Raw genomic sequence first — 22,903 nt, forward strand, 5'->3', positions numbered from 1 at the left:
CTCAGTTCCCAGATGTTTACAGAGTGTTGTTAAAAGAAGACGGGATGCTACACCATGATAAACATGGCTCTGTCCCAACTCTTGAGATGTGTTGCTGCCATCAATTTCAAATTTACCTTATTTTCTTCCTAACATTATACATTTTCTCAGTTCAAACATTTGATATGTTTTCCATTTTCTATTGTGAATAAAATATGAGCTTATGAGATTTGCAAATCATTGCATTTCGTTTTTATGTAGATTTTGCACAGCTTCCCAACTTTTTAAAATTGGGGTTGTAAAATATTTTGGTTTATGCTGTTGAAAATAGAATGCACTGGGCATGTATCCCGCCGAAGTCTTTGATCGGATTGGCTGTTATGGGTTACTAATCTTAGTTCACCCTCACCGTTACTTGCACTGCATTATAATCTAAAAAGTGCAACATTTAATGTGCGAGTCTCCTGTTCTTTTTTCTAACAGTTATGACCACTGACATATGGATGTATATGTATTCATTTATTTATGATTCAACCAAGCCTGCGAGTGCAGAACATGTTTGTAGTGAAAAAGTAAAAAAAAAAAAACCACAACACTGTATTGTCTCTTCCCTCCTCACATGAACATCCTTCTTACATACAGATGTAAGCATAATGCTTTAAAACCTAGCTATGAGATAAAAAGTGCTAATGCAGAAAAATCCTACACTCTGTTTTAATAATCAAAATAAATAAATTTTGCTACCGAAGAATGCTCTCATCTTTGATAAAAAAAAGAAAATGTGCCTGCTGCCTAGGAAGCAATAAGCAAATATATTTAAAGCGTGTCCAATATTACTGCTTTTGTTACATTAAGTTTGCCTCATTGCTCACTGATGGTTCGGTCTGAACAGACCCCTTTCTCATAAAGTTATTTTGCCCATTAAATGGATTCTTCATTCCTAAGCCTCAGGCACATTTTAACTAAGAGTGTGTAACAAAAGAAGATGCTACATTTATTTTTGCCTCTTCTGTTGCTATTCAGAAAAGAAAAAAAAGGCATCGGTGTATTTTGGTGAATTGCACACAAAATGGCTGCCCTCATAACGGCAATCCCATTGCTGTGGGTTGGTGTAAGCAACTTAGCACAGTTGGAACAATTGATTGTCAGCAAGTTATACAAACTGCAACACTGTAAAAAGACCTTTTACCAACTGTAGAAAATAGGGCCCTTTGATGCTTGTCAGGCAATCCAACATGAAAATATAATACATAGCGCTGACCAGGAAACATATATATTTGCATCCTTACCGCAATGAGTATGACATTAATAAATCAAATCTTCTCAGCAGGAAAAGTCAGTAATATATACATACACACACAAGTAATTCCAAGGAATTGTTAAAATTCTTACAAACAATACAGATTTTTCCAGCATGGAAGTGTATAAAAATGGTGCAAGTTAGGGTATTGCAAAAAAGGAGACAGTTAACCCTTTGTCTGCTACGTGTATACTGTGAAACGCAGGGGCCTGCAGTGCCATTGTACAGTGCAAATATCTGAACTCCATCTTTAGACACACTGAGTGAGAGTGTAAACACTGTTGGCCATCGTAGAAACAGAAGTATACAATGAATGGGTATCTCTCTCCTAGAAATGTATATCCAGTGCAGAAATTGCTGTCAGCGGCTCCCAGCACTGTGCTCTTTTCTCTGCTCTGATTCAGGCACTTTCCGGTAAACTTGCATCTTCTGTGTGTAGTCCAGCGGCAGCAGCACAGACACAGAGACTTTATCACACTGTGAGGATCTCAAACTCCTCCTCCACATCAAAGAGTTTATCAGTAGACTCAATGAGCTCTGTTGTGAAATGAACAGAAATGAATCATTGGCAAGAGATGGAAACAATGCAAAATTATGCATTCATTATATTTTCAGCAGGAAGTAAATGTGTACAAATAGTCTGCCACTGTTGATCTCCCGTGCATATGCTAGTTGTCTGGCTGTCTTTCCAAGTGACTAGCATTTTCAAGTGAGGTAAACAAAGGTAGCCCATATACTGTATATCCCTCAGTATATTTTTAGTTTAATGTATTTAAAATGGAATACAAACTGTCAGTATATGGAAATATTTCTGTAAGACACTTAACTGTTCTGGGGTTTAGGAAATCAGCAACTGATTGCAATATTTATTGATATCACATCAGCAATCATTTTTCATCGTTCTAAATGTTTGTCATGTTACTAAACCACAAAGCCAAAGCCACAGGCCAGGCCTATATGTAGAGCTCATGGGTTCCCATGGTGAACAGGGAAACTACAGCCAAAACTGTGTTCTTTATTTTGGATACAGAAAGCTCTTTTGGGTCTTTATTTTTCTCCTTTGGGGGCAATCTCCTTTTTTCCGTCTTTTATTTTCACTCTTAATGGTAGTATCAGGAAATTAAAGAGAACCTTTTCTAACCCACTCCTTAATAAATGTGACAACAGTAATGCAATCTTAATTTAAAAAACAATAAACTTAGTAATAGCTGCTTTTGCCTCTTTTTCCTTCTTTTCTTCAGTCTTCTTGGCCTTGGTCTGTACCTGCAATGGGTAACCTACACTGCCATTTAAAAAAAAAAAAAAACCTCCTCAGCAGCCAGCTTCTTCCCTTTGGTGTGCCGTCTCACGTTGCACTGGCACCATATGGGATCTAACATGGTCTGTGATTAGTCAGCAACAAACCATACCAGATCTCATATATGGCAAAGGTGTGGGATCTCTTTGAAATGCACGAGTGATGTAGACTTCCCAAGGGAGAGTTGTGAGGCCCTGGCTACATGACCAGTGAAAACCAGGAAGGGTCAGAAAAAGTATGCAGGTTTTTTATTATAAAAATGACTGAATGTTATTTAGGGATGAGCAACAGAGTTGCAGGCATCATGATTTTTTATTTGTAAGAAAAGGGTCAGCCTTAAGGGAAATCACCCTAACAGGGTCACCAACAGAAATACACAATAATGTATACAGTAATACAAACATTTTATTGTTAACATAGGGAAGAATTAGTACCTTTATTCGATTTTAATTCTGTGTTCCTGTTGGGGAAATTTTCCTTAAGGTCGAACTAAAGGCAAAACCTAAATTTATTTTTAGTTTTGGATAGAGTGAAGAGGGATTAGAACACCTATCATTTTTCATTGCCGTCTGTGCCCCTTAAGGAGATTCGTCCGCTCTATTTGCCCTGTTTAGCATTATCATTGAAAGTGAAAGTAAAACAAAATCCCAAATTTTGGGTTGTCCCCATAAAAATAATATAGGGAATCTCTTCCAATTAGGACACTAGTTCTGGTGACCTTGGGGTCTCCATGAAATTTTCTTAATTTGCAGTGATTTCCTGTCACTTCCTGTTAGGCTATGGGACAGGAAGTGAAAGGAAATTATAGAACTATCATTTACACAGACTGTAACAACACACAGTGGCTGAAACTGAGAACAACAGATTGCCAATAGGACAGACATCAACAGACAGGCACACTGTGTTCCTCACCCTCTGTGGTACCAAAGGCCATGTCCGTATCACTCAGACTCCACACACTTACAAATGCTAATGGGGCATGTGGAACTTGCAGTGTCAGGGTTTTATTTTTATTAATTATGTCCATTAATCGTGTTTTTCATCTATTAAAACACAGACTAAAACCATTACAAAGAACACAAGGAGAGTTATAGGCATGCTAAAGAGGATGTGAAAATATACATATATACATACATACATACATACATACATTTGTCAATAGCTAAATTGCAATGTTATTTAATGAATTATTTTACCAACCTGCACCTGTAGTGGTCACCTCTGGTTTTGTTGGTGGTATAAAAGGAGGCCAGTGTGGAGGGTGCTTTGGTGCCAGTTCAAACATCCGTAGACTCTGCTGCTTTAGTATCTCCTGCCAATGAAAAAACACCTCATTAAAAAATCCCTTAGAGTTTAAATGTAATAAATTAACAGCGGATTTGTAGCCCCGAATGTTATTGCATATTTGGGTAGCAAAATGCGGTTGAGTGGAAGAAAGCCAGTATGGCAAAATATATGCAGCACAGATACACTTTGATGGATAAAAAGACATACAATGAGCCCCTCATTTGTAGTAAATGCACCTACTCTTGGGTTTAGGAACCTCTATACACTTGCATTTGGTATTGTGAATGACTCCCATCTCTTTTACCAGGCAATCCAGAAGTGTCAGGGCTCATTTAAATCTTTTTGGAGCCTTAATGTGCATTATGGTACATTGCATTAGGGCAGCTTATTAATTTGCATGGGCTTCCTAAAACACCAAAGAGGGTGCATGAACTATATTTAGCAATCCAGCGTACCACAATGCACAGTAGGGTGTTACTGTTCATTGTGGTGCACTGCAGCGCAAGAATGTCAGGAAAGCTGACAATAAGAATGAATGCAAATAATGTGCCTTGCCACATTACCACAATGCAATTGTATGATTCAAATCTCAATCTCTTCTTTGGTCTCCTTGCTTGCTCAGCGTGTGGTCAAGTGCACATGCCATGATCATATACATGCATATTTCTTTTTTCAAAATAACATTTTATTTATATATGTGCTTACTTTGGCCCCCTTTACATTTTTAAAATGACCCCATTTTTTATTACAGTCTCTTGAAATGAACATTTTAAATAGTATGTTTCTTGTAGTTATGCAGCTCCTCCATTTTCAGTCTGATGAAAAATATGATAATTCAGGCTGAAAAAAAATCATAAAAAACTCTTTAGTTAAAGCCAGCTAAATATAATGATTTATTGACTACAATAAACTATGTCAGATTCCTTCATGCTCTTCTGAAAGAAAAGAGCACCAACAATATTGTAAGATGTGTAGAAGGCAAAACATCTTCCCTTTCATTCTATTAAAAAAAACATATGGTGTACTTTAATATTAGTTTATCAGTTTGAGGTATTATTAGTGGTTGTCTTTATTTTTGGTGCGACTTTCACACTTGAAATGCAATCTCTTCTATATTTTTTTTTGTAAATTATTTTTATTTACATCTTCCTAATATCATGCAGAATATATTTGAGGTCATATGTACATCATAAAGGATAGTGTCAGCTAGAGTGCCAAAAGCTGGTAAGCCTGGCATTCGGCTCCGTATATATTCACAAGACCTATCTTTTCTTTAGTAATTTTACCAGGCAGGGTTTGCCTGGTTATTCAGGTGGTGTTAAGGGGAAGACAAGGTAGGGATGGAAAGAATCTAGCAGGAGAGGATAGGGAAAGGATCAGGAAGAAGTGAATGAGGATAATTCCAGGTAGTAGAAGTTTCTGTGGGAAGAGAAAAAATAAATAGATTTGATTAAATTAAGTGCACTTCTCTGTTTTACTTCCAGTGTCCACACCTTATTTGCAAACAGAACTCTGACCAGAATTGGATGACCTCTTATTGCTAAGCAGGTCAAACAGAGCTTTGGATGCAATACTCCCAGCGGGTCACTAGGCGCCCCTGTCCTCCAAATTGGATCCAACGTCCCACAGCTATTCTACTCCTCACATCAATGTTAGCTCTCTGGTAGTGATGTAGGATTTCCTAGTGGCCATCAGATGTCACTCTCCTCTGGTTGGAACCAGGGTGCCTGCACGCCTTCGCTCCTCACTCCCGTTTAGGTATCCCACATACAATCAAAGCAAAAACTCTCGATAGTGTAGTAAATAAAATAAATTATTTTATTAAAAATGTAATTGTACTCCCATAACAAATGTCCTTAAAACCTATACGTAGATGTCGGCTTGTATATGCCAATACAACTACCCCACCTTCGGATTATGGCATCTGACATCACTTCCGCCCTCACACTTTTCAATTTTAGGCTGTATGCTGCACTTAGTATTCATTGTTATGTAGACAGAGGGTTTTATCGCTTATTTGTGCACTGGTATATATAAATTTGCAGTTTCTTCTTATCTAGGGGGATAGGATTTTTCCAGCTGCTTGGCACTGTAGGGGTGGGAGTGCATGTTTTTGTGAGTATAATGTATTAACAATTTTGTTTCTTTGTATGATTTAAATGACCTACATGCACAGGGAAGGGGCATGATCTCTTATACAGTGCCTTGCGAAAGTATTCGGCCCCCTTGAACTTGCCACCTTTTGCCACATTTCAGGCTTCAAACATAAAGATATAAAACTGTACTTTTTTGTGAAGAATCAAAAAGTGGGACACAATCATGAAGTGGAACAAAATTTATTGCATATTTCAAACTTTGTTAACAAATAAAAAAACTGAAAAATTGGGCGTGCAAAATTATTCAGCCCCTTTACTTTCAGTGCAGCAAACTCTCTCCAGAAGTTCAGTGAGGATCTCTGAATAATCCAATGTTGACCTAAATGACTAATGATGATAAATAGAATCCACCTGTGTGTAATCAAGTCTCCGTATAAATGCACCTGCACTGTGATAGTCTCAGAGGTCAGTTTAAAGCGCAGAGAGCATCATAACGAACAAGGAACACACCAGGCAGGTCCGAGATACTGTTGTGGAGAAGTTTATAGCTGGATTTGGATACAAAAAGATTTCCCAAGCTTTAAACATCCCAAGGAGCACTGTGCAAGCGATAATATTGAAATGGAAGGAGTATCAGACCACTGCAAATCTACGAAGACCTGGCCGTCCCACTAAACTTTCAGCTCATATAAGGAGAAGACTGATCAGAGATGCAGCCCAGAGGCCCATGATCACTCTGGATGAACTGCAGAGATCTACAGCTGAGGTGAGAGACTCTGTCCATAGGACAACAATCAGTCGTATACTGCACAAATCTGGCCTTTATGGAAGAGTGGCAAGAAGAAAGACATTTCTTAAAGATATCCATAAAAAGTGTCGTTTAAAGTTTGCCACAAGCCACCTGGGAGACACACCAAACATGTGGAAGAAGGTGCTCTGGTCAGATGAAACCAAAATCGAACTTTTTGGCAACAATGCAAAACGTTATGTTTGGCGTAGAAGCAACACAGCTCATCACCCTGAACACACCACCCCCACTGTCAAACATGGTGGCAGCATCATGGTTTGGGCCTGCTTTTCTTCAGCAGGGACAGGGAAGATGGTTAAAATTGATGGGAAGATGGATGGAGCCAAATACAGGACCATTCTGGAAGAAAACCTGATGGTGTCTGCAAAAGACCTGAGACTGGGACGGAGATTTGTCTTCCAACAAGACAATGATCCAAAACATAAAGCAAAATCTACAATGGAATGGTTCAAAAATAAACATATCCAGGTGTTAGAATGGCCAAGTCAAAGTCCAGACCTGAATCCAATCAAGAATCTGTGGAAAGAACTGAAAACTGCTGTTCACAAACGCTCTCCATACAACCTCACTGAGCTTGAGCTGTTTTGCAAGGAGGAATGGGCAAAAATTTCAGTCTCTCGATGTGCAAAACTGATAGAGACACACCCCAAGTAATCGCAGCAAAAGGTGGCGCTACAAAGTATTAACTTAAGGGGGCTGAATAATTTTGCACGCCCAATTTTTCAGTTTTTTATTTGTTAAAAAAGTTTGAAATATCCAATAAATTTCGTTCCACTTCATGATTGTGTCCCACTTGTTGATTCTTCACAAAAAAAAATAGTTTTGTATCTTTATGTTTGAAGCCTGAAATGTGGCAAAAGGTCAAAAAGTTCAAGGAGGCCGAATACTTTCGCAATGCACTGTAATGGGCCATACACACTATAAGATTTTCTGAAGACTTTTTCCTTTAGACTTACCAAAACCATATAATATGGAGGTCAAACCTAAACACTTTCAATTTGTATGCAATCTGGCAGGCCCTTGCACTACATAGAAAAGGTAAATCTGAAGGAAATCTAACCACAAAAGTTGCATAGTGTGTATCCAGCTTAACTGATTGAAAATACTAGGCTCTATGAAGTACTGATAGGTATCTACAGACCTAAGGAATGGAATGCCATATCACGAAAAGGCCCTTCAACTTCTTTCTCTAGAAGGTTTTATCCCCTTAATGACCAGGCCATTATTTGTGATACGGCACTGAGTTACTTTACTTTTTTCTTAATTTCACTGCATTATTTCACATTTTTCTACTTTTTTCTGTGTGACTTAGCGCAGCGCACATTTTCATATGAAGATGCAACTGTTTGTATGGGGCTCATTGATTACTATAGTGCTGCGATTAGATACATATTAACTACTTGCCGACCAGCCACCGTACTTATACTGTGGCAGGCCTGTACATCATTTTGTGGGACTGCTAGTGGGGGCGCATGCACCGATTGGCTTCAGGAGGAGCCAGTCAGCCGGTCCACCGCCTCAAATATAAACACTTTCACATTATTTTGTCACTTACCAAAATTAACAGCTGCTGACACCAAGATACCAAATTAATTCACTATCAGGCGGTGCCATTTTCTATGTATTCTTTTTTTTTACAGAAAAAAGTAGGACACTGTTGCAGGATACGCAAGTATTCTCTGAGCATATGTTACTCAGGAACTTCTAGCTCTGCCAGCCAGAACCTATGCATATGCCTGTGTGAATGAGCCCAGCAGCACACTGGTTGACTTGGGATCCCACGTGAAAGATGTCACCACACTTGTCATTTAGAGGTATAGCTATCCCATGGGTGGTTCATCTCACTGACATCAAATATGATAAGTATAGGAAAGCAGTCACTGGCTTGCTATGGCAGCACCCCTCTGCCACCAGTGCCATACTGCAAAATGTTTGCATTTCCTACCTTTTCTACAGTTTTACACCAATTGTCAAAATCTGCTTCTTCCTTGCAAAAGAATCCCTGGAGAGAGAAGAAAAAATTGTAATCAGTGAGAAATACAGCAATCAGTAAAGGTCTCACTCTAGTGAAGCGAGCTGGAAACAGTTAAAGTGCTCTGTTCTTGTCTGCCTTCTTCAAAAAACACAGCAGTAACATAACATTCATACTTCATCTACATCAATCAGAAACATGGTAGCATTATCAAATCACATTCATTTTTAAAACATGGGATTTTTGATTTACCGTAAAAATCAATTTCTCTGATGTGCATTGACGGACACAGCTCCTAATGTTCATAACCATTGGGTTATACTGCCCCCTACAGGAATAGGACACTAGGCAGAACAAAAGTCTGGCTATGCCTATGGGCAGTCCCAGGGGGTTATACGCCCTCTCTCTGCTATAGGTACTCAGTTTTGTTACAAGCAGTGTCAGAAGCTTACACCTCCACAGAGGGGTGGGTGCTGTGTCCGTCAATGAAAATCAGAGAAATGGATTTTACGGTAAGTCAAAAACCCCATTTTCTCTTTCGTTCATTGACGGATACAGCTCCTGATCTTCTTAACCATTGGGACGTCCCAAAGCAGTATTAAACATGAGGGGTGGGAACAGCGAAATAGAAATTTCCAAGGCTAACTATAGCCAACCAGGTAAACAGGAGTTTAACCAAAACAACTGGAGCTCACCTGAGAAAAACAATACACCCTCAAAGAGGACCAGGTCCTCTAAACAGCAGCCTGCAATACCTTGAAGTCAAAAGAAAGATCCGCAGATGACAACACATCCACTTTATAGAACTTTGTGAAAGTGTGCCCCGATGACCAGGTGGCCGCCTTGCAAACCTGCATCACTGACGCCTGATGACGGAAGGCCCAGGTGGCACTGAGCGCCCAAGTAGAGTGTGCCTTGACAGGGAAAGGAGCAACCTGAGCCTTGATGAAATAGGCCTGAATCACCGTCTGTCTGATCCATCTGGAAATGGTCGCAGAGGAAGCGGACAACCCTTTCAGAGGACCATACGCAAGCACAAATAGGGAGTTGATTTCCTAAAAGACTCCGTAGCTGCCAGGTACACCCTAATCGCCCGGACCACATCCAAGGCATGCAAAGCAATTTCCTTAAGATGTTTTGGCCTGGGACACAAGGAAGGCAACACAATGTCTTCATTCGAATGAAAATCAGAGACAACCTGAGGAAGGAATGAGGAACAGGGGCGAAGAGCCACTTTATCACTGTGAAACACCAAGTAAGGTGAACGACAGGGTAATGCCACCAATTCCGAGCCCCGGCGCACAGAGGTGAAAGCCACCAAGAAGTCCACTTTCTGGGACAGTGTAAGCAGGGGAATCTCCTGAAGATTCTCAAAAGGAAGATTTTGGAGGACTGAGAGCACTAAATTGAGGTCTCAAGGCAGCATCAGAGACCGCACTGGAGGGGAAAAGTGCCTAACTCAGAAGAAAAGCACGTACCAAGGAGTATGTGGCCAGGGGCCATTGAAAGAAGATCACTAAGGCTGACCCCTGATCCTTGATAGTACTCAAGGCCAGTTTCTGCTCAACCCCCCATTGGAAGGTCAAGATCCGAGCCACCAAAAAAGAGTGAGGATGAACCCCAAGAGACTGACACCACGCAATGGACGTCTCCACGTACAATGATTGATCTTCCCAGAAGTTGATTTCCTAGCTTTTAACAGCGTTAGAATCACCGACTCAGAAAAACCTCTATCCATCAGCACCTGGCATTCAGCAGCCAAGCCATCAAAGCCAGCTACTCTAAAGCAGAATGGAAGATTGGTCCTTGGCACAGCAGATCCTCCCTGAGAGGAAGCTTCCAAGGAATGTTGGCGATCAGCCGCACCAGATCGGTGTACCAAGCCCGGCAAGGCCAGTCCAGGGCCACTAAGATGACCGGAATCCCTTCTGCCTCTATCCAGCGTAGAAGTCTTGGAAGAAGCTTGAGAGGAGGGAAGGTGTAAATCAGACGATACTGATCCCACGGGGCCACCAATGCATCTGTGGTATCCGCCAGAGGATCCCGTGACCAAGCTACAAACCTCTGCACCTTTCTGTTGAGCTGAGACCCCCAACAGATCCACCTCGGTGATGCCCCACCAGAGACACAACTGATGAAACACCTTCGGATGAAAGGACTTATCCCCTTTGTCCAACACCTGCCAACTGAGGTAATCCGCCTGCCAGTTTTCCACCCCGGGAATGTGTATGGCGGAGAGGGCTGGAATGAGCCGTTCTGCCCATCTTAGAATGCCAGAGCCATCAGGACACTCTTATGCCCCCTGGTGATTGACATAAGCCACAGCTGTGGCATGGTCCGATTGAATGCATGCTGGACATCCCTGAAGACGATCCGTCCAATGTTCCAGGCACAGTCTCATTGCTCGGAGTATCAAGACATTGATTGGTAGTCTGGACACTTACAGTTACCAGGGAGTCTGGACTTACAGTGTCCAGACTCCCTGAACAGAAATTTTGCAGAGGACGCCTCCCCAGCTGGACAGGCTGGCATCCGTGTCAACCACTGTCCAAAACAAGGGGAGGAAGGATTTGCCCAGCTGAAGCACCGAAGAACAAGCAACCATATCAGAAACTTTCGCTCCCCGGCTCATCCAGATCTGAATGTCCAGAGACTGCAGATTCTTGTCCCATTTGGCCAGAATCCCCCTTGCAGGGACCTCGTATGGAACTGTGCAAACTGAACCACCTCAAAAAAAGGTAGACACCATCAGGCCCAGCACTCGAATGCAAGTCCGGAGGGATTACCATCTGCTGGACACCAGGAGAGGAATTACAGCCTGCAGTTTCTGGAGTTTGTCACTCTGGCTTAGGCCAAGTCCAGAGTCAGACCCAGATAGTCCAGCTTTGTGGACGGAACCAGAGCAGACTTCCGAAAATTAAGAATCCAGCCAAACACCCTCAAGCTCGTATGGTGATCTCCAGGTTTTCCACCAGAGCAGTAGTAGACTTCGCTTGCAGAAGGAGGTCGTCCAAGTAGCCTAGTACCGCGATCCCCCATTGGCCTAACAATGCTAGCACCGGGGCCAACCCTTTTGTGAAGACCCGAGGAGCAGAAGCAAGACCAAAAGGTAACGCCACAAACTGATAATCCTCCTCTCCCACGGCAAAGCCGAGGAAGCGCTGGAGATTGACACATATTGGAATGTGAAGGTAAGCATCCTTGATGTCGATGGAAGCAAGAAAAATCCCCCTGATGCAGCGATGCCACCACTGTGCGAATGGACTCCATATAAAACTTCTGCACCCACACAAAGCAGTTTAGCGTCTTGAGGTCCAGAATTGGATGCACCTTGCCTTCCTTCCTGGGAACTGTAAACAGGTTTGAGTAAAAACCCCTGAAAACGTTCCCAAGTCGGAAATGGGATCTTCACCCTTTAAAGTAAAAGGTCTTGCACCGCCCCAAAAAGAACCTGTAAGCAGACCAGGGACTGTCGCACGTTGGAAGGAAGAAACTTACCGGAGGATAAGAACGTAACTCGATCTTGTAGCCGGACCAAATTACCTTGTGGACCCACCTGACATGTACCAGGGGAGTCCATGGGTCCGGGAACCAGCGAAGACGTCCCCTCACCCCAGATATGGGTGAGGGCGCACCTTGTCCGTGGGTCAGGAGAAGCCTGCTCTTGACTTGCCAAACCAAGTTCGCCTGGATCCTCCAGAGGAGGCCCCGAAGGGCTCTGATCCCTTGTCAGTCGACCCTGAGGGACGAAAATACTGCTTGTGAGCCGAGGAGGGCCCACATCTATGACAAGGATCTGTGCCCTTATTAGCCTGTGGAAGAAAGGTACTCTTCCCTCTTGTGAGACCTTTATTGAGGTCATCCAGGGTAGCACCAAACAGGCGATCTCCTTGAAAGGGAAGATCAATCAAGGCCTTTTTAGAAGTCTGGTCCACAGACCAGCATTTGAGCCAAAAGACACGCCGAAGAACCACTGCCGAAACAGGGAGTTGGGCCACTAGGGGAGCCACATCCAAGGAGACATCACCGATAAACTGCAACCCCTGGACCAGCTGGTCCGCAAGCTCAGCCCCTCCAGGTCACGGCGCAAAAGCCTAACCCATTCGGTCAGAGTCGGAGACACCAGTGCAATGGTGAAGATAGGCCTGAGTGCCGAACCAGCCAGGGTGTACATATTGCAGAGGGTCTACCACCGGTAGAACAGTCCACTTCTTAAGAAGGGACTCCTTATAGAGGTATCGCCTAGTAAAATCGCTTAGGGACCCCAAGGGGACGTTCTGGTCGTCCCCACTATTTAGTGACAAAAAAGGAGGGGAAAGGGTACACCTTTTCCACTCTGGATGGCTTGTGAATGCCAAACGGAACCTGCGCCTTCGCGGCAGCTTCAGCTGCGTCCTCCATCTTTATTGTCTCACGCACAGCTAAAATCAGTGCATCCACCAGCGCCTTTTCATTGCAGAAGTGGAGGAATCCTCCTCACTATCTGAGGATTCAGGGTGCGTGGTCGCACACCCAGCAGGTTGACCCACGTCTGCGGTGGCTGAATCAGATTCAGGAACTGATGAGACAGGGGAAGGCGGGGGCACTTTTTGCCAGCCCGTTGCCCAAAAGTCACCTCCACCCGGGACACAAAGGACTCCAGGACTGTCGTCAGTGCATTGATGCATGGATGGGACACGAAGGGCCCTGCAGCCTCAGAGAGGGGATCAGGTGGGGAGATGTGCTCCAAAGACTCCACGAGTCACCAGGGGGACCCCACAAAAAAGTGTAAAACACTGCTAAAAGGGACAAACCCCACCACTCTGGCAGCCCACCCGGTTGCCAGCCACAGAGCACCAATCGATCCACAGTAGAGAGGGAGAGGACCCCACCAGACTTACCACCCTGCAGAACCCAGGGGTCCGACTGTCCCATGGAGGGGCCCACATCCACCCCAAACCCCTCCAGGGGGAGAGGAGGGACAGTCAACTACCATACCAGGAACCAGGCGGCCACTGCTCCAGACAGAACCTCCTCTCCCTCAAAATTGGGGGCTGTCAGCCAGCAGGAATGCTGCGACTTGGGCCGAGACCTGGTTATATGCAACCTCGCAAGGTGGTTAACTCGCAGGCCAGCCGCCGTCCTGTGGGGCTATGTCGCGGCTGACCTAGCGTGGAGCTGAGGTCTGCACGTGCTTGCTGGCCAGACTGGGGTGACCACTGGATCTAGATCATCCAGCCTGTTGCCCTGTCCGGCAGTTGATTGTAAATCTCACAGGAAAAAAACAGGAGAAAAATTCTATCTAAAAAGAAAAAATTGCCAGGACCAGATATCCCAGCAAGGAACTAGGTCCTTACTCCTGACTAGGCAGAAAAAAATAAATAAAACTGAGCTGAGAGAGGGAGTGTACCCCCTGGGACTGCCCATAGGAATAGCCAGACTTTTTTCTGCCTAGTAACCTATTCCTGCAGGGGGCAGTAAAACCCAATGGTTAAGAAGATCAGGAGCTGTGTACGCCAATGAAGGAAAGAGAAAGTAATATTTTCCTGCCATGAATAAATAACTGCTGCACTTAAGCCTCCAATGACCTAAAGAAATGATGGGTAATCAGCTTGATGTGATGAGCCCCAAGTGCACCCCCCCCCCCCCCTTCATCACCAAAGGACCGCATACAAAATTAAGTAAACATTCATTATCAGAGGCAGCAGACACACAATAGGATATTAATCACAGGCTAATAGCATGATGCAGGAGATGGTTGCAGACTGCAGACATGGTGCAAGATATTGTCAAGGACTGCAGACATGATACAGGAGCAGGTATCCTGCAGACATGACACAAGAGATGGTCAGAGACTGCGAACATGATACAAAAGATGGTCAGAGACAGCAAACATAATAAACGAGGTAGTCAGAGACTGCAGGCATGCTACAAGAGATGGTCAGAGACTGCAAACATGAAACAAGAGATGGTCAGACACTGTGGGACATACTTAAAGAGACAGTCATGTACAGTGAACATGCATAGAGTTATATGCTTCAGAAAATACAGGAAATGAAGAGGAGAGGTGTCTGCAGGGGCCCCAAGGTATGGCCAAACAAAATTGCCAGAGGGTCGAAGGTTGGGCACCAGGGACCTTCAGGCTTAGCAAGGAGGGACTTGCAGCCTTAGCAAGGATCACATGGCCTTTGGGTACCAGAAACCCATGGGGCACAGTTATCAGTTTTGTTGCACAACAAGGAACAATAAAAAACAAAAGCAGCCAAACAGTTTGAGTCAAGGTGTAATCTTGTAGTAAATGTGTCATTCAAATTCCTTCCTCAGGTACTTCTAGGGACTGGGACAAAATAAAAATCCTGATCAATCTGCTCCTAACTGTGCATTTGTTTAGAGTGAAAATCTGTCTCATCCACAATGATAAATCTGTTGCAGTTGGTTGCCCAGGATTACAGGTGTAGCGGATCACAAATACAGAGAAAAGAGACAGACACAAATTTGCTTGATAATGTCCCGAGAGTGTTTCATTCACTTCTATAGAGACCGAAAACTATTAGGAATACTGACTAGTAGATTTGCAGCAAAGGCATAAACAAGGCACAGCCCCTGTGCAGAGCTACTAAACAAGACGTAGAGCCTGCATAGGTAAAAGCAATAATCATACAGTTTTACAAATTACATATAGAAACAAGGCTTTTTTATGTTATCAACTACAAATAAGGTATAACAGAAGGAAAGGAAAAAGTGGGCAAAACCTAGACAAGCCTACAGTCCAGGCAGTGGGTGAGCTTGGTTTTCTAAGCGATATTAGTCAGTCTCTATGGGGGGAATTTATCAAAACTGGAGGAGCTACAATCTGGAGCAGTTGTGCATGGCAACCAATCAGCTTCCAGCTTTCATTTTCAAAGCATAACTGAACAAACTGAACATAGAAGCTGACTGGTTGCCATGCACAGCTTCAACAGATTCTGTCGGCTCTCTTTTGATCTACATAAAGTGCACAGAAATACATTTTATAGATTACAATGCATCTTTTTAATTGGTTTACTACATACTAAAGCCACAGAGGGGTCCAGATTCAAAATTTTCATCCTGTTAGGATTTTTCTGGCAGTGATATGTCTGATCCCACACTGTCCCAGTTTCTTCTGTATCCACAAAGGTCTGTGTTGTGTGGGGATCCAGGTAAATGAGTTCATCCCCTTTACAAGAAAACAGTGAAAACATATTTGAATAAAGCCACTTTATACAATCACTATTATAATAATAAATAGACACAAACACACACACATATACATATATATATATATATATATATTTTTTTTTTTTTTTTTTTCCTCTCCAGGCCCGAACACAAATCAACAATGTGTTGAAAACCCGCTGCTGGAAATGTCCCCCATTGACAGTCCATGCAAGCCAGCAAAGCACTTAGTGCAGCACTGTCTTTGGGGGGACACAGAGAGGACACCAACACACTACTGACTCTGTTCACTACTACAACTGTGCATTACTAATAACGTAAAGTGCAGAAGTTACTGAACAAACACCTTTGCAGTCAAATTTGTTCAGCTTTAAAGTGAGAGCTAAAAGCAGAGCAAAACATGTTTACATTATTGCAGCCCTCCCCAAATGAACGTAATTACTTTGCTTTCACTCCCCACCTGACAGGAGGTCAGGGAAATCCCTGTATAAACTAAAAGTTGCTGAAGTTGAAAATTACACAGGGCTATGGGCTTATGTACATCATGTTCTCCTCCAGAAGTAAGAGGCAATTCCTTTGGCTCTAAAAGGAGCTTCAGGATAGCAAAGGAAAGGTAAGTGTATACTTCTACAAGTGATTACTCAAACCTGCTGCTGAATATTCAAAGCACACCGGGTTGTAAAGGCATTTTATATCCTACAATAAAAATAAAAAGGAGTGTTATACTTACCTGCTCTATGCAATGATATTGCACAGAGTAGTCCCTTACCTCCTCTTCTGGGGTTCGGGGAAGAGGCTGCTGGCGCTCTCCAGGCAGCCTCTTCTCCATGTGACCCCATAGTAAGCTGCTTGCTATAGGGGAACACGTGCAGGCGCGCTTACAAGCTGGGCTATTGGAGAGATTATTCTTCACTTCCTGTCCCAAAGCCACAACAGAAAGGGGGAGCAAATCTCTCAAAACTGAGGGAAATCCCCTCTTAGACAGTTGTCACCAGAAATAGTGACCTTATTGGAAGGTTTTACTCTCTATTCCTGTTAAAATAATAACTCAAAGTTTTGAATTTTCTCTAACTTTCACTCTTGGTAGAAGTGTTCACCATGACAAAATAGGGTAACAAGACAAAAATGTTTTGGTTTTAGAAAAACATGTATGGTAGTATTAGCACAAAAATATTCATCAGTAATCAGAGATATACAAAAATATGAAGAAAGCATTCATACTTTAGGAAAAGCATTATGTTAATCATATTTCTGCAATAATTTAATTAATCTGCTTATGTTCAAAAACGAATCTGATGAACGTTTAAAATATGTACAAAATGACTATACATTCCCCTTTTTACTATACATTTCCTTTAAAAGGCAACAGGAGTGACAGAATGGTGAGGGAGAGCACGGAGCTGTCAGCGCTGGATAACAAGCTTACCTGAAAAACCTATGAAATAATAGGCATTGTTTGGTTTTCCACCTAAAGCTCCTAATGACTGTGGCATTTTAAAACATTCCTGTAAAAGGAAAGGAAAGAGAAGTGGCCATTATGTACTTTGCAATATTTACTTTCTATTATATATTTTCTGTTTGCTAACATTTGGATAGCCACATATATGGAAACCTAATGCTATACCCAGACATAAGTCAGCAAACTATAAGGCCTCTGGTAACCTGAATATTATAAAAACGGCAGTAGCTTTAGCTGTAGAAGGCTGCGTTAAAAACTTGTTTTGTCACGTTTTTTTTTAGAAAAACTATACTCCCACAAAAGCTTATGGCTCAAAAACACTCAAACACCGAATAGCCGTTTTTCAGTTTTAGAGCGTTTTTACAGCTGAAAAACTCCTCTTCAAACCCACTAGTTCTGGGTTTTTCTTCCAGTCAGAAAACGCCCCTGCCAAAAAACGCTGATAAAAGCCTATGTGTGCATGGACACATGGGAGAACATGTTGGGGAGTTTACTGACTACAGAAAACAAGCCTGAAGCCAAAAACAGCAGCTGTAAAAAGGTCCAGTGTGCAGGAGGCCCAAGGTCCAGGAGGCACTTAATAGTGAACTCCAGAGAATTAGAACTGTTTTACCTTCCACAATGGGTCCATTAACTCCTCTATCTATGAAATCTACTTCTGCTAAATATGAAAGCTACATTTTGGGCATTCCAGGATTAATGGCTACCAAGATGGCCTGAACATTTTCATAAATATTTACAGACGCTTCTAGGTTGCTGTAAGTAACATCAGGTTTCAGTTTGCTGTACAAGTTTAGCACAGATTTGTTTACAATGACAGAGCTGCAAACAGATATAAAACGCAGTTATCTACAGCCATTTTGTGTGGGCAAAGTTCTGGCACTTCCTTGTAGTGTCAAAGTTTGCTCAACCCCCCCAAACTGCCACATACTTTCTAATGACCAGTAAGGTAGACCATCACAGCAAAGTGTGGGGAAGGGTGGGCACGTTTTAAAACTGCCAGCAAGTTACAGTTTTGCCCAATTAGTCCAGCCTGGCATTCCAGCAAAGCGAAGGCACTAAAATGTGCAGGTATGTCCACCTCTAGGTGTCTGCACTTACCAAAGACTTTTGATCAAAAAAAAAAAATAATCATTTTTTTTTTTAGCTGTTGTTAAAGTGATGACGTTTAAAAAGTGGGTTAAAACAAAACATACTAATGTTATATTTATATATCTAATATTTTATTTTTCATTCTTTAACCGGTTGCCGACCGCCGCACGACTATATACTGCGGCGGTCAGCCCCGGCCAGGCAGAGTGACGTATCGGTACGTCACTCGCCTGTCACTGACTTGCGAGCCTATCGCGGGCGGGCGCGCGCCCGCCGAGGCGCGCGCCCGCCGCGGCTCGTTCACAGGCAAGTCAGTGCGTGTGACCGGCGGACTCGATGTCCGCCAGTCACACTGCGATCGCTCCTGTGAAGGGAGAAAGACAGAGCAGCTTGTGTAAACAAGCTGCCTGTCAGTTCTCCCTGTGTAAAAGTAAAGATCTGACCGTTCTACTATGTAGAACGGTGGATCTTTGCTTTTACACCAATAGGAATGTCCCTACACAGTAGAAAGCACGCCCCTAGGACACACTTAACCCCTCCCTGTCCAATAAAGTTAACCCCTTCCCTGCCAGTGTCATTTTTGCAGTAACAGTGCATATGTATAGCACTGATTACTGCAGTAATGTCACTGGTAACCCCAAAAGTGTCAAAAATGTCAGTCAAGGGTCCGATCTGTCCGCCGCAATGTCGCAGTACCGAAAAAAAAAATCGCAGATCGCCGCCATTACGCGTTAAAAAAAAAAACACCAAAAATGACAAAAATCTTTCTCTTTGTTAGTAAACGCGATAACTTTTGCGCAAACCAATCAAAATACGCTTTTTGCGATTTTTTTTACCAAACATAGGTAGCATAAAAGAAATTGGCCGAAAAATTTTAAAAAATTTTGATTTTTACTTTTTTTTTTGGGGAATTTCATATAAAAAAATGTGAAAAATATTGTTATTTTTGCAAAATTTACGCTCTTTTTTTGTTTATAGCGCGTGATCAAAAAATCGCACAGGTGATCAAATACCACCAAAAGAAAGCTCTGTTTGTGGGAAAAAAAGGACGTCAAATTCGTTTAGGTACATCGTCGCACGACCGCGCAATTGTCCGTTAAAGTCATGCAGTAAAAAAAAATCGCAAAAAAACCCCTGGTCCTTTAGCAGCCAAATCCTCCGGGGCTTAAGTGGTTAAAATAAAGGTTCTATGTGTGCTTAAAAATTAGATGAAAGACATTCAAAATGTGTAATGTTGTCCTTAAATAGTGATTTAGACAGAAAGCCACCATACTGGATAATTAGGAAAAGGAAAGAGCACCCCTAGAAGCTATAAGGACCAATCCATGTAACAATGATGATCAGCAGAGGTACCAATCTTCATTAGAATATATGGTTCAGAGAACCTCTACATTAGTTATATTTAATAGAAGGATTGCAAGATGCAATAAATGAGTGTTCACTTTGCAAAGTGAATTTTCACCCACCTTAGTGAATGTGGTGAAAGTTCACTTTGCCAAGAATACCCAATCATATGCAAGGAAATAAAAAAATAAAAATAAAAAAAACACACACGCAGAACGGACAGGATTTTAACTTGCATGTCAATGTGCTCTACCCCTTTAGGAAATCAACCCAATTATGTATATTGAATTCAACTGGAGGATTGGTGAACAGGGGTACCTCTCAGTGACCTGTTTCTTATAATCTAGATTTAAAAAAGAACTTACTTTAAAAGTATCTATATAAACAGGATTAATCTGGTTGATTCCGAGGCGTAGAGGGACAATGAGCAGAAGTGGCCTCCATGCTGACCTCTGCTCTGAAGTGTCTCTACATCTGTTCCAAGCAGTTTGGTGAGCGTGAGAACTACCTTGCGCTGTGCTCCAACTGTAAGGGTTATAACGGCACATTTTTCCTGTACCAAGAGAATTTTAACATCATCAGTAGACATTTCTTGCAAACAACACACAAGGTACATTACAGGGAAAGGAAAATGAGGTGAAAGTATAACAATCCTATAAGAACATAGGGGCGAGGACATTGACCTTGTAACACAGATGTTACAGTGATCTCTGACTGCCTCACTCAGCTGTGCCTGAGATGTTCTGATTCTGAGATTAGGATTGTCAACCCCTGTCTTTTGTTCTGTTACACAAGATAGTTACTCTGAGATGAGTTGAAGTATATACAGTAATAGTAGAAACAAGAAAACTACTACATGCAGTCTATAAAAGCAATAAGGCGACTAGCTGTACTATGGTAGAAAACAACAATGGGCGTTGTGCAGGGGTGTCCCATAGAAACCTGATCAATTCTTCCATCTCCTATTGTACAGGGAAACAGGAATTCTGTTGAGTTCATAAAGCGAAAATACAGATTCACAGATTCAGGACAGAGAGATGGGATTTGCAAATGCCAACTTGTTCTTAAATGTGCAGCTTGTGGGGCTTTCATCCTGATCCTGGTGCATAGGTGTGCACAGTCTGTTGCATTAGGGTGTGCACCTCAAAGCTCAAACACACACACTATATATTATATATATATATATATATATATATATATATATATATTACATATATGCACACGCACAGACAGTATTTTTTTTTAGTACTTTTTACATTTTTTTTTGTTGTCCTGGTGTCATTACCTAGTAAGTTGCTGACCTGAATCAAGTATTCAGGATGTGAGGTCAGACCTTTCAGACTACATGCTTGTTTCAGGTGAATTACTCAATAGGTAGTGAAGCCAGGCTGTCTCCGAACCTGCACTGCAACCCCCCCCCCCCTCCCTCCCAGATATACAGTGGGTACGGAAAGTATTCAGACCCCCTTAAATTTTTCACTCTTTGTTATATTGCAGCCATTTGCTAAAATCATTTAAGTTCATTCTTCTTCCTCATGAATGTACACATAGCACCCCATACTGACAGAAAAACACAGAATTGTTGACATTGTTGCAGATTTATTAAAAAAGAAAAACTGAAATATCACATAGTCCTAAGTATTCAGGGCTTTATGGCAGAGTGGCCCGACGGAAGCCTCTCCTCAGTGTAAGACACATGAAAGCCCGCATGGAGTTTGCTAAAAAACACCTGAAGGACTCCAAGATGGTGAGAAATAAGAGTCTCTGGTCTGATGAGACCAAAATAGAACTTTTTGGCCTTAATTCTAAGCGGTATGTGTGGAGAAAACCAGGCACTGCTCATCACCTGTCCAATACAGTCCCAACAGTGAAGCATGGTGGTGGCAGCATCATGCTGTGGGGGTGTTTTTCAGCTGCAGGGACAGGACGACCGGTTGCAATCGAGGGAAAGATGAATGCGGCCAAGTACAGGGATATCCGCGACAAAAACCTTCTCCAGAGTGCTCTGGACCTCAGACTGGGCCGAAGGTTTACCTTCCAACAAGACAATGACCCTAAGCACACAGCTAAAATAACGAAGGAGTGGCTTCACAACAACTCCGTGACTGTTCTTGAATGGCCCAGCCAGAGCCCTGACTTAAACCCAATTGAGCATCTCTGGAGAGACCTAAAAATGGCTGTCCACCAACGTTTACCATCCAACCTGACAGAACTGGAGAGGATCTGCAAGGAGGAATGGCAGAGGATCCCCAAATCCAGGTGTGAAAGACTTGTTGCCTCTTTCCCAAAAAGACTCCTGGCTGTATTAGATCAAAAGGGGGCTTCTACTAAATACTGAGCAAAGGGTCTGAATACTTAGGACCATGTGATATTTCAGTTTTTCTTTTTTAATAAATCTGCAACAATGTCAACAATTCTGTGTTTTTCTGTCAGTATGGGGTGCTATGTGTACATTCATGAGGAAGAAGAATGAACTTAAATAATTTTAGCAAATGGCTGCAATATAACAAAGAGTGAAAAATTTAAGGGGGTCTGAATACTTTCCGTACCCACTGTATATTCTCACAAGTTTACAATACTGCTTGTCATTCCTTCATAAACAGCTCATCTGTATTTTGTTAACTCGTTTGACAGAGATTGCTTTATGAAAACTCCATTTATCAATAGCAAACTGACTTCTGCCAGGATGCTATTAGCCACACCTTCACCTCTGCCCCGTTTTAACTTAGACACTATAGTGAATTGGCCCTTTAAATTAATTTCACTCTAACAGCTGTTTGTGTGGATCCACTTTGTCACTAATGAGGACTACAGCCTCCATAACCTTACAGATAGCTAAAGATTTCCCTGTGTGAGACTCCCAGTTTGTGGCCCTTAGGTGAGCTGACAAATAAATTAAGTACCAAATCATTAGGTGAGTGCTTAATCCATAACCTCTAGAAGTAAAGGTAGGCATGTCTAAAATTAGTGCACATGCCCAAGAAAACACATGTTTGGGAGCTGCCATTCATGGCTTTTGTATTTTACATTTTTTTAGCAAAAATAAGTTTAAGTAAAAAAAAAAAAAGAAAACCCAAAAATTGGAGATTGAAA

At 42.3% G+C, this 22,903-nt stretch overlaps 1 protein-coding gene across 1 annotated transcript in view; it reads right to left on the reverse strand.

Annotated features, from left to right (window-relative positions):
- Positions 1-1,000: 1,000 nt before the first annotated feature.
- Positions 1,001-22,903, reverse strand: part of ATG4A (autophagy related 4A cysteine peptidase) — a 53,624-nt gene continuing 31,721 nt past the window's right edge. The window contains exons 8-13 of the mRNA XM_082263828.1: positions 20,176-20,363; positions 17,342-17,420; positions 15,771-15,916; positions 8,713-8,769; positions 3,777-3,888; positions 1,001-1,816 (exon numbers count right to left, since the gene is read on the reverse strand). Of these exons, the coding sequence (XP_082119954.1) occupies positions 1,752-1,816; positions 3,777-3,888; positions 8,713-8,769; positions 15,771-15,916; positions 17,342-17,420; positions 20,176-20,363 (647 nt within the window). The 3' untranslated portion in view covers positions 1,001-1,751. The remainder of the gene's footprint in view (positions 1,817-3,776; positions 3,889-8,712; positions 8,770-15,770; positions 15,917-17,341; positions 17,421-20,175; positions 20,364-22,903) is intronic.

Source organism: Pelophylax lessonae, assembly GCF_965119305.1.
Source record: "Pelophylax lessonae genome assembly, chromosome: 7".
Classification (NCBI taxonomy): domain Eukaryota; kingdom Metazoa; phylum Chordata; class Amphibia; order Anura; family Ranidae; genus Pelophylax; species Pelophylax lessonae.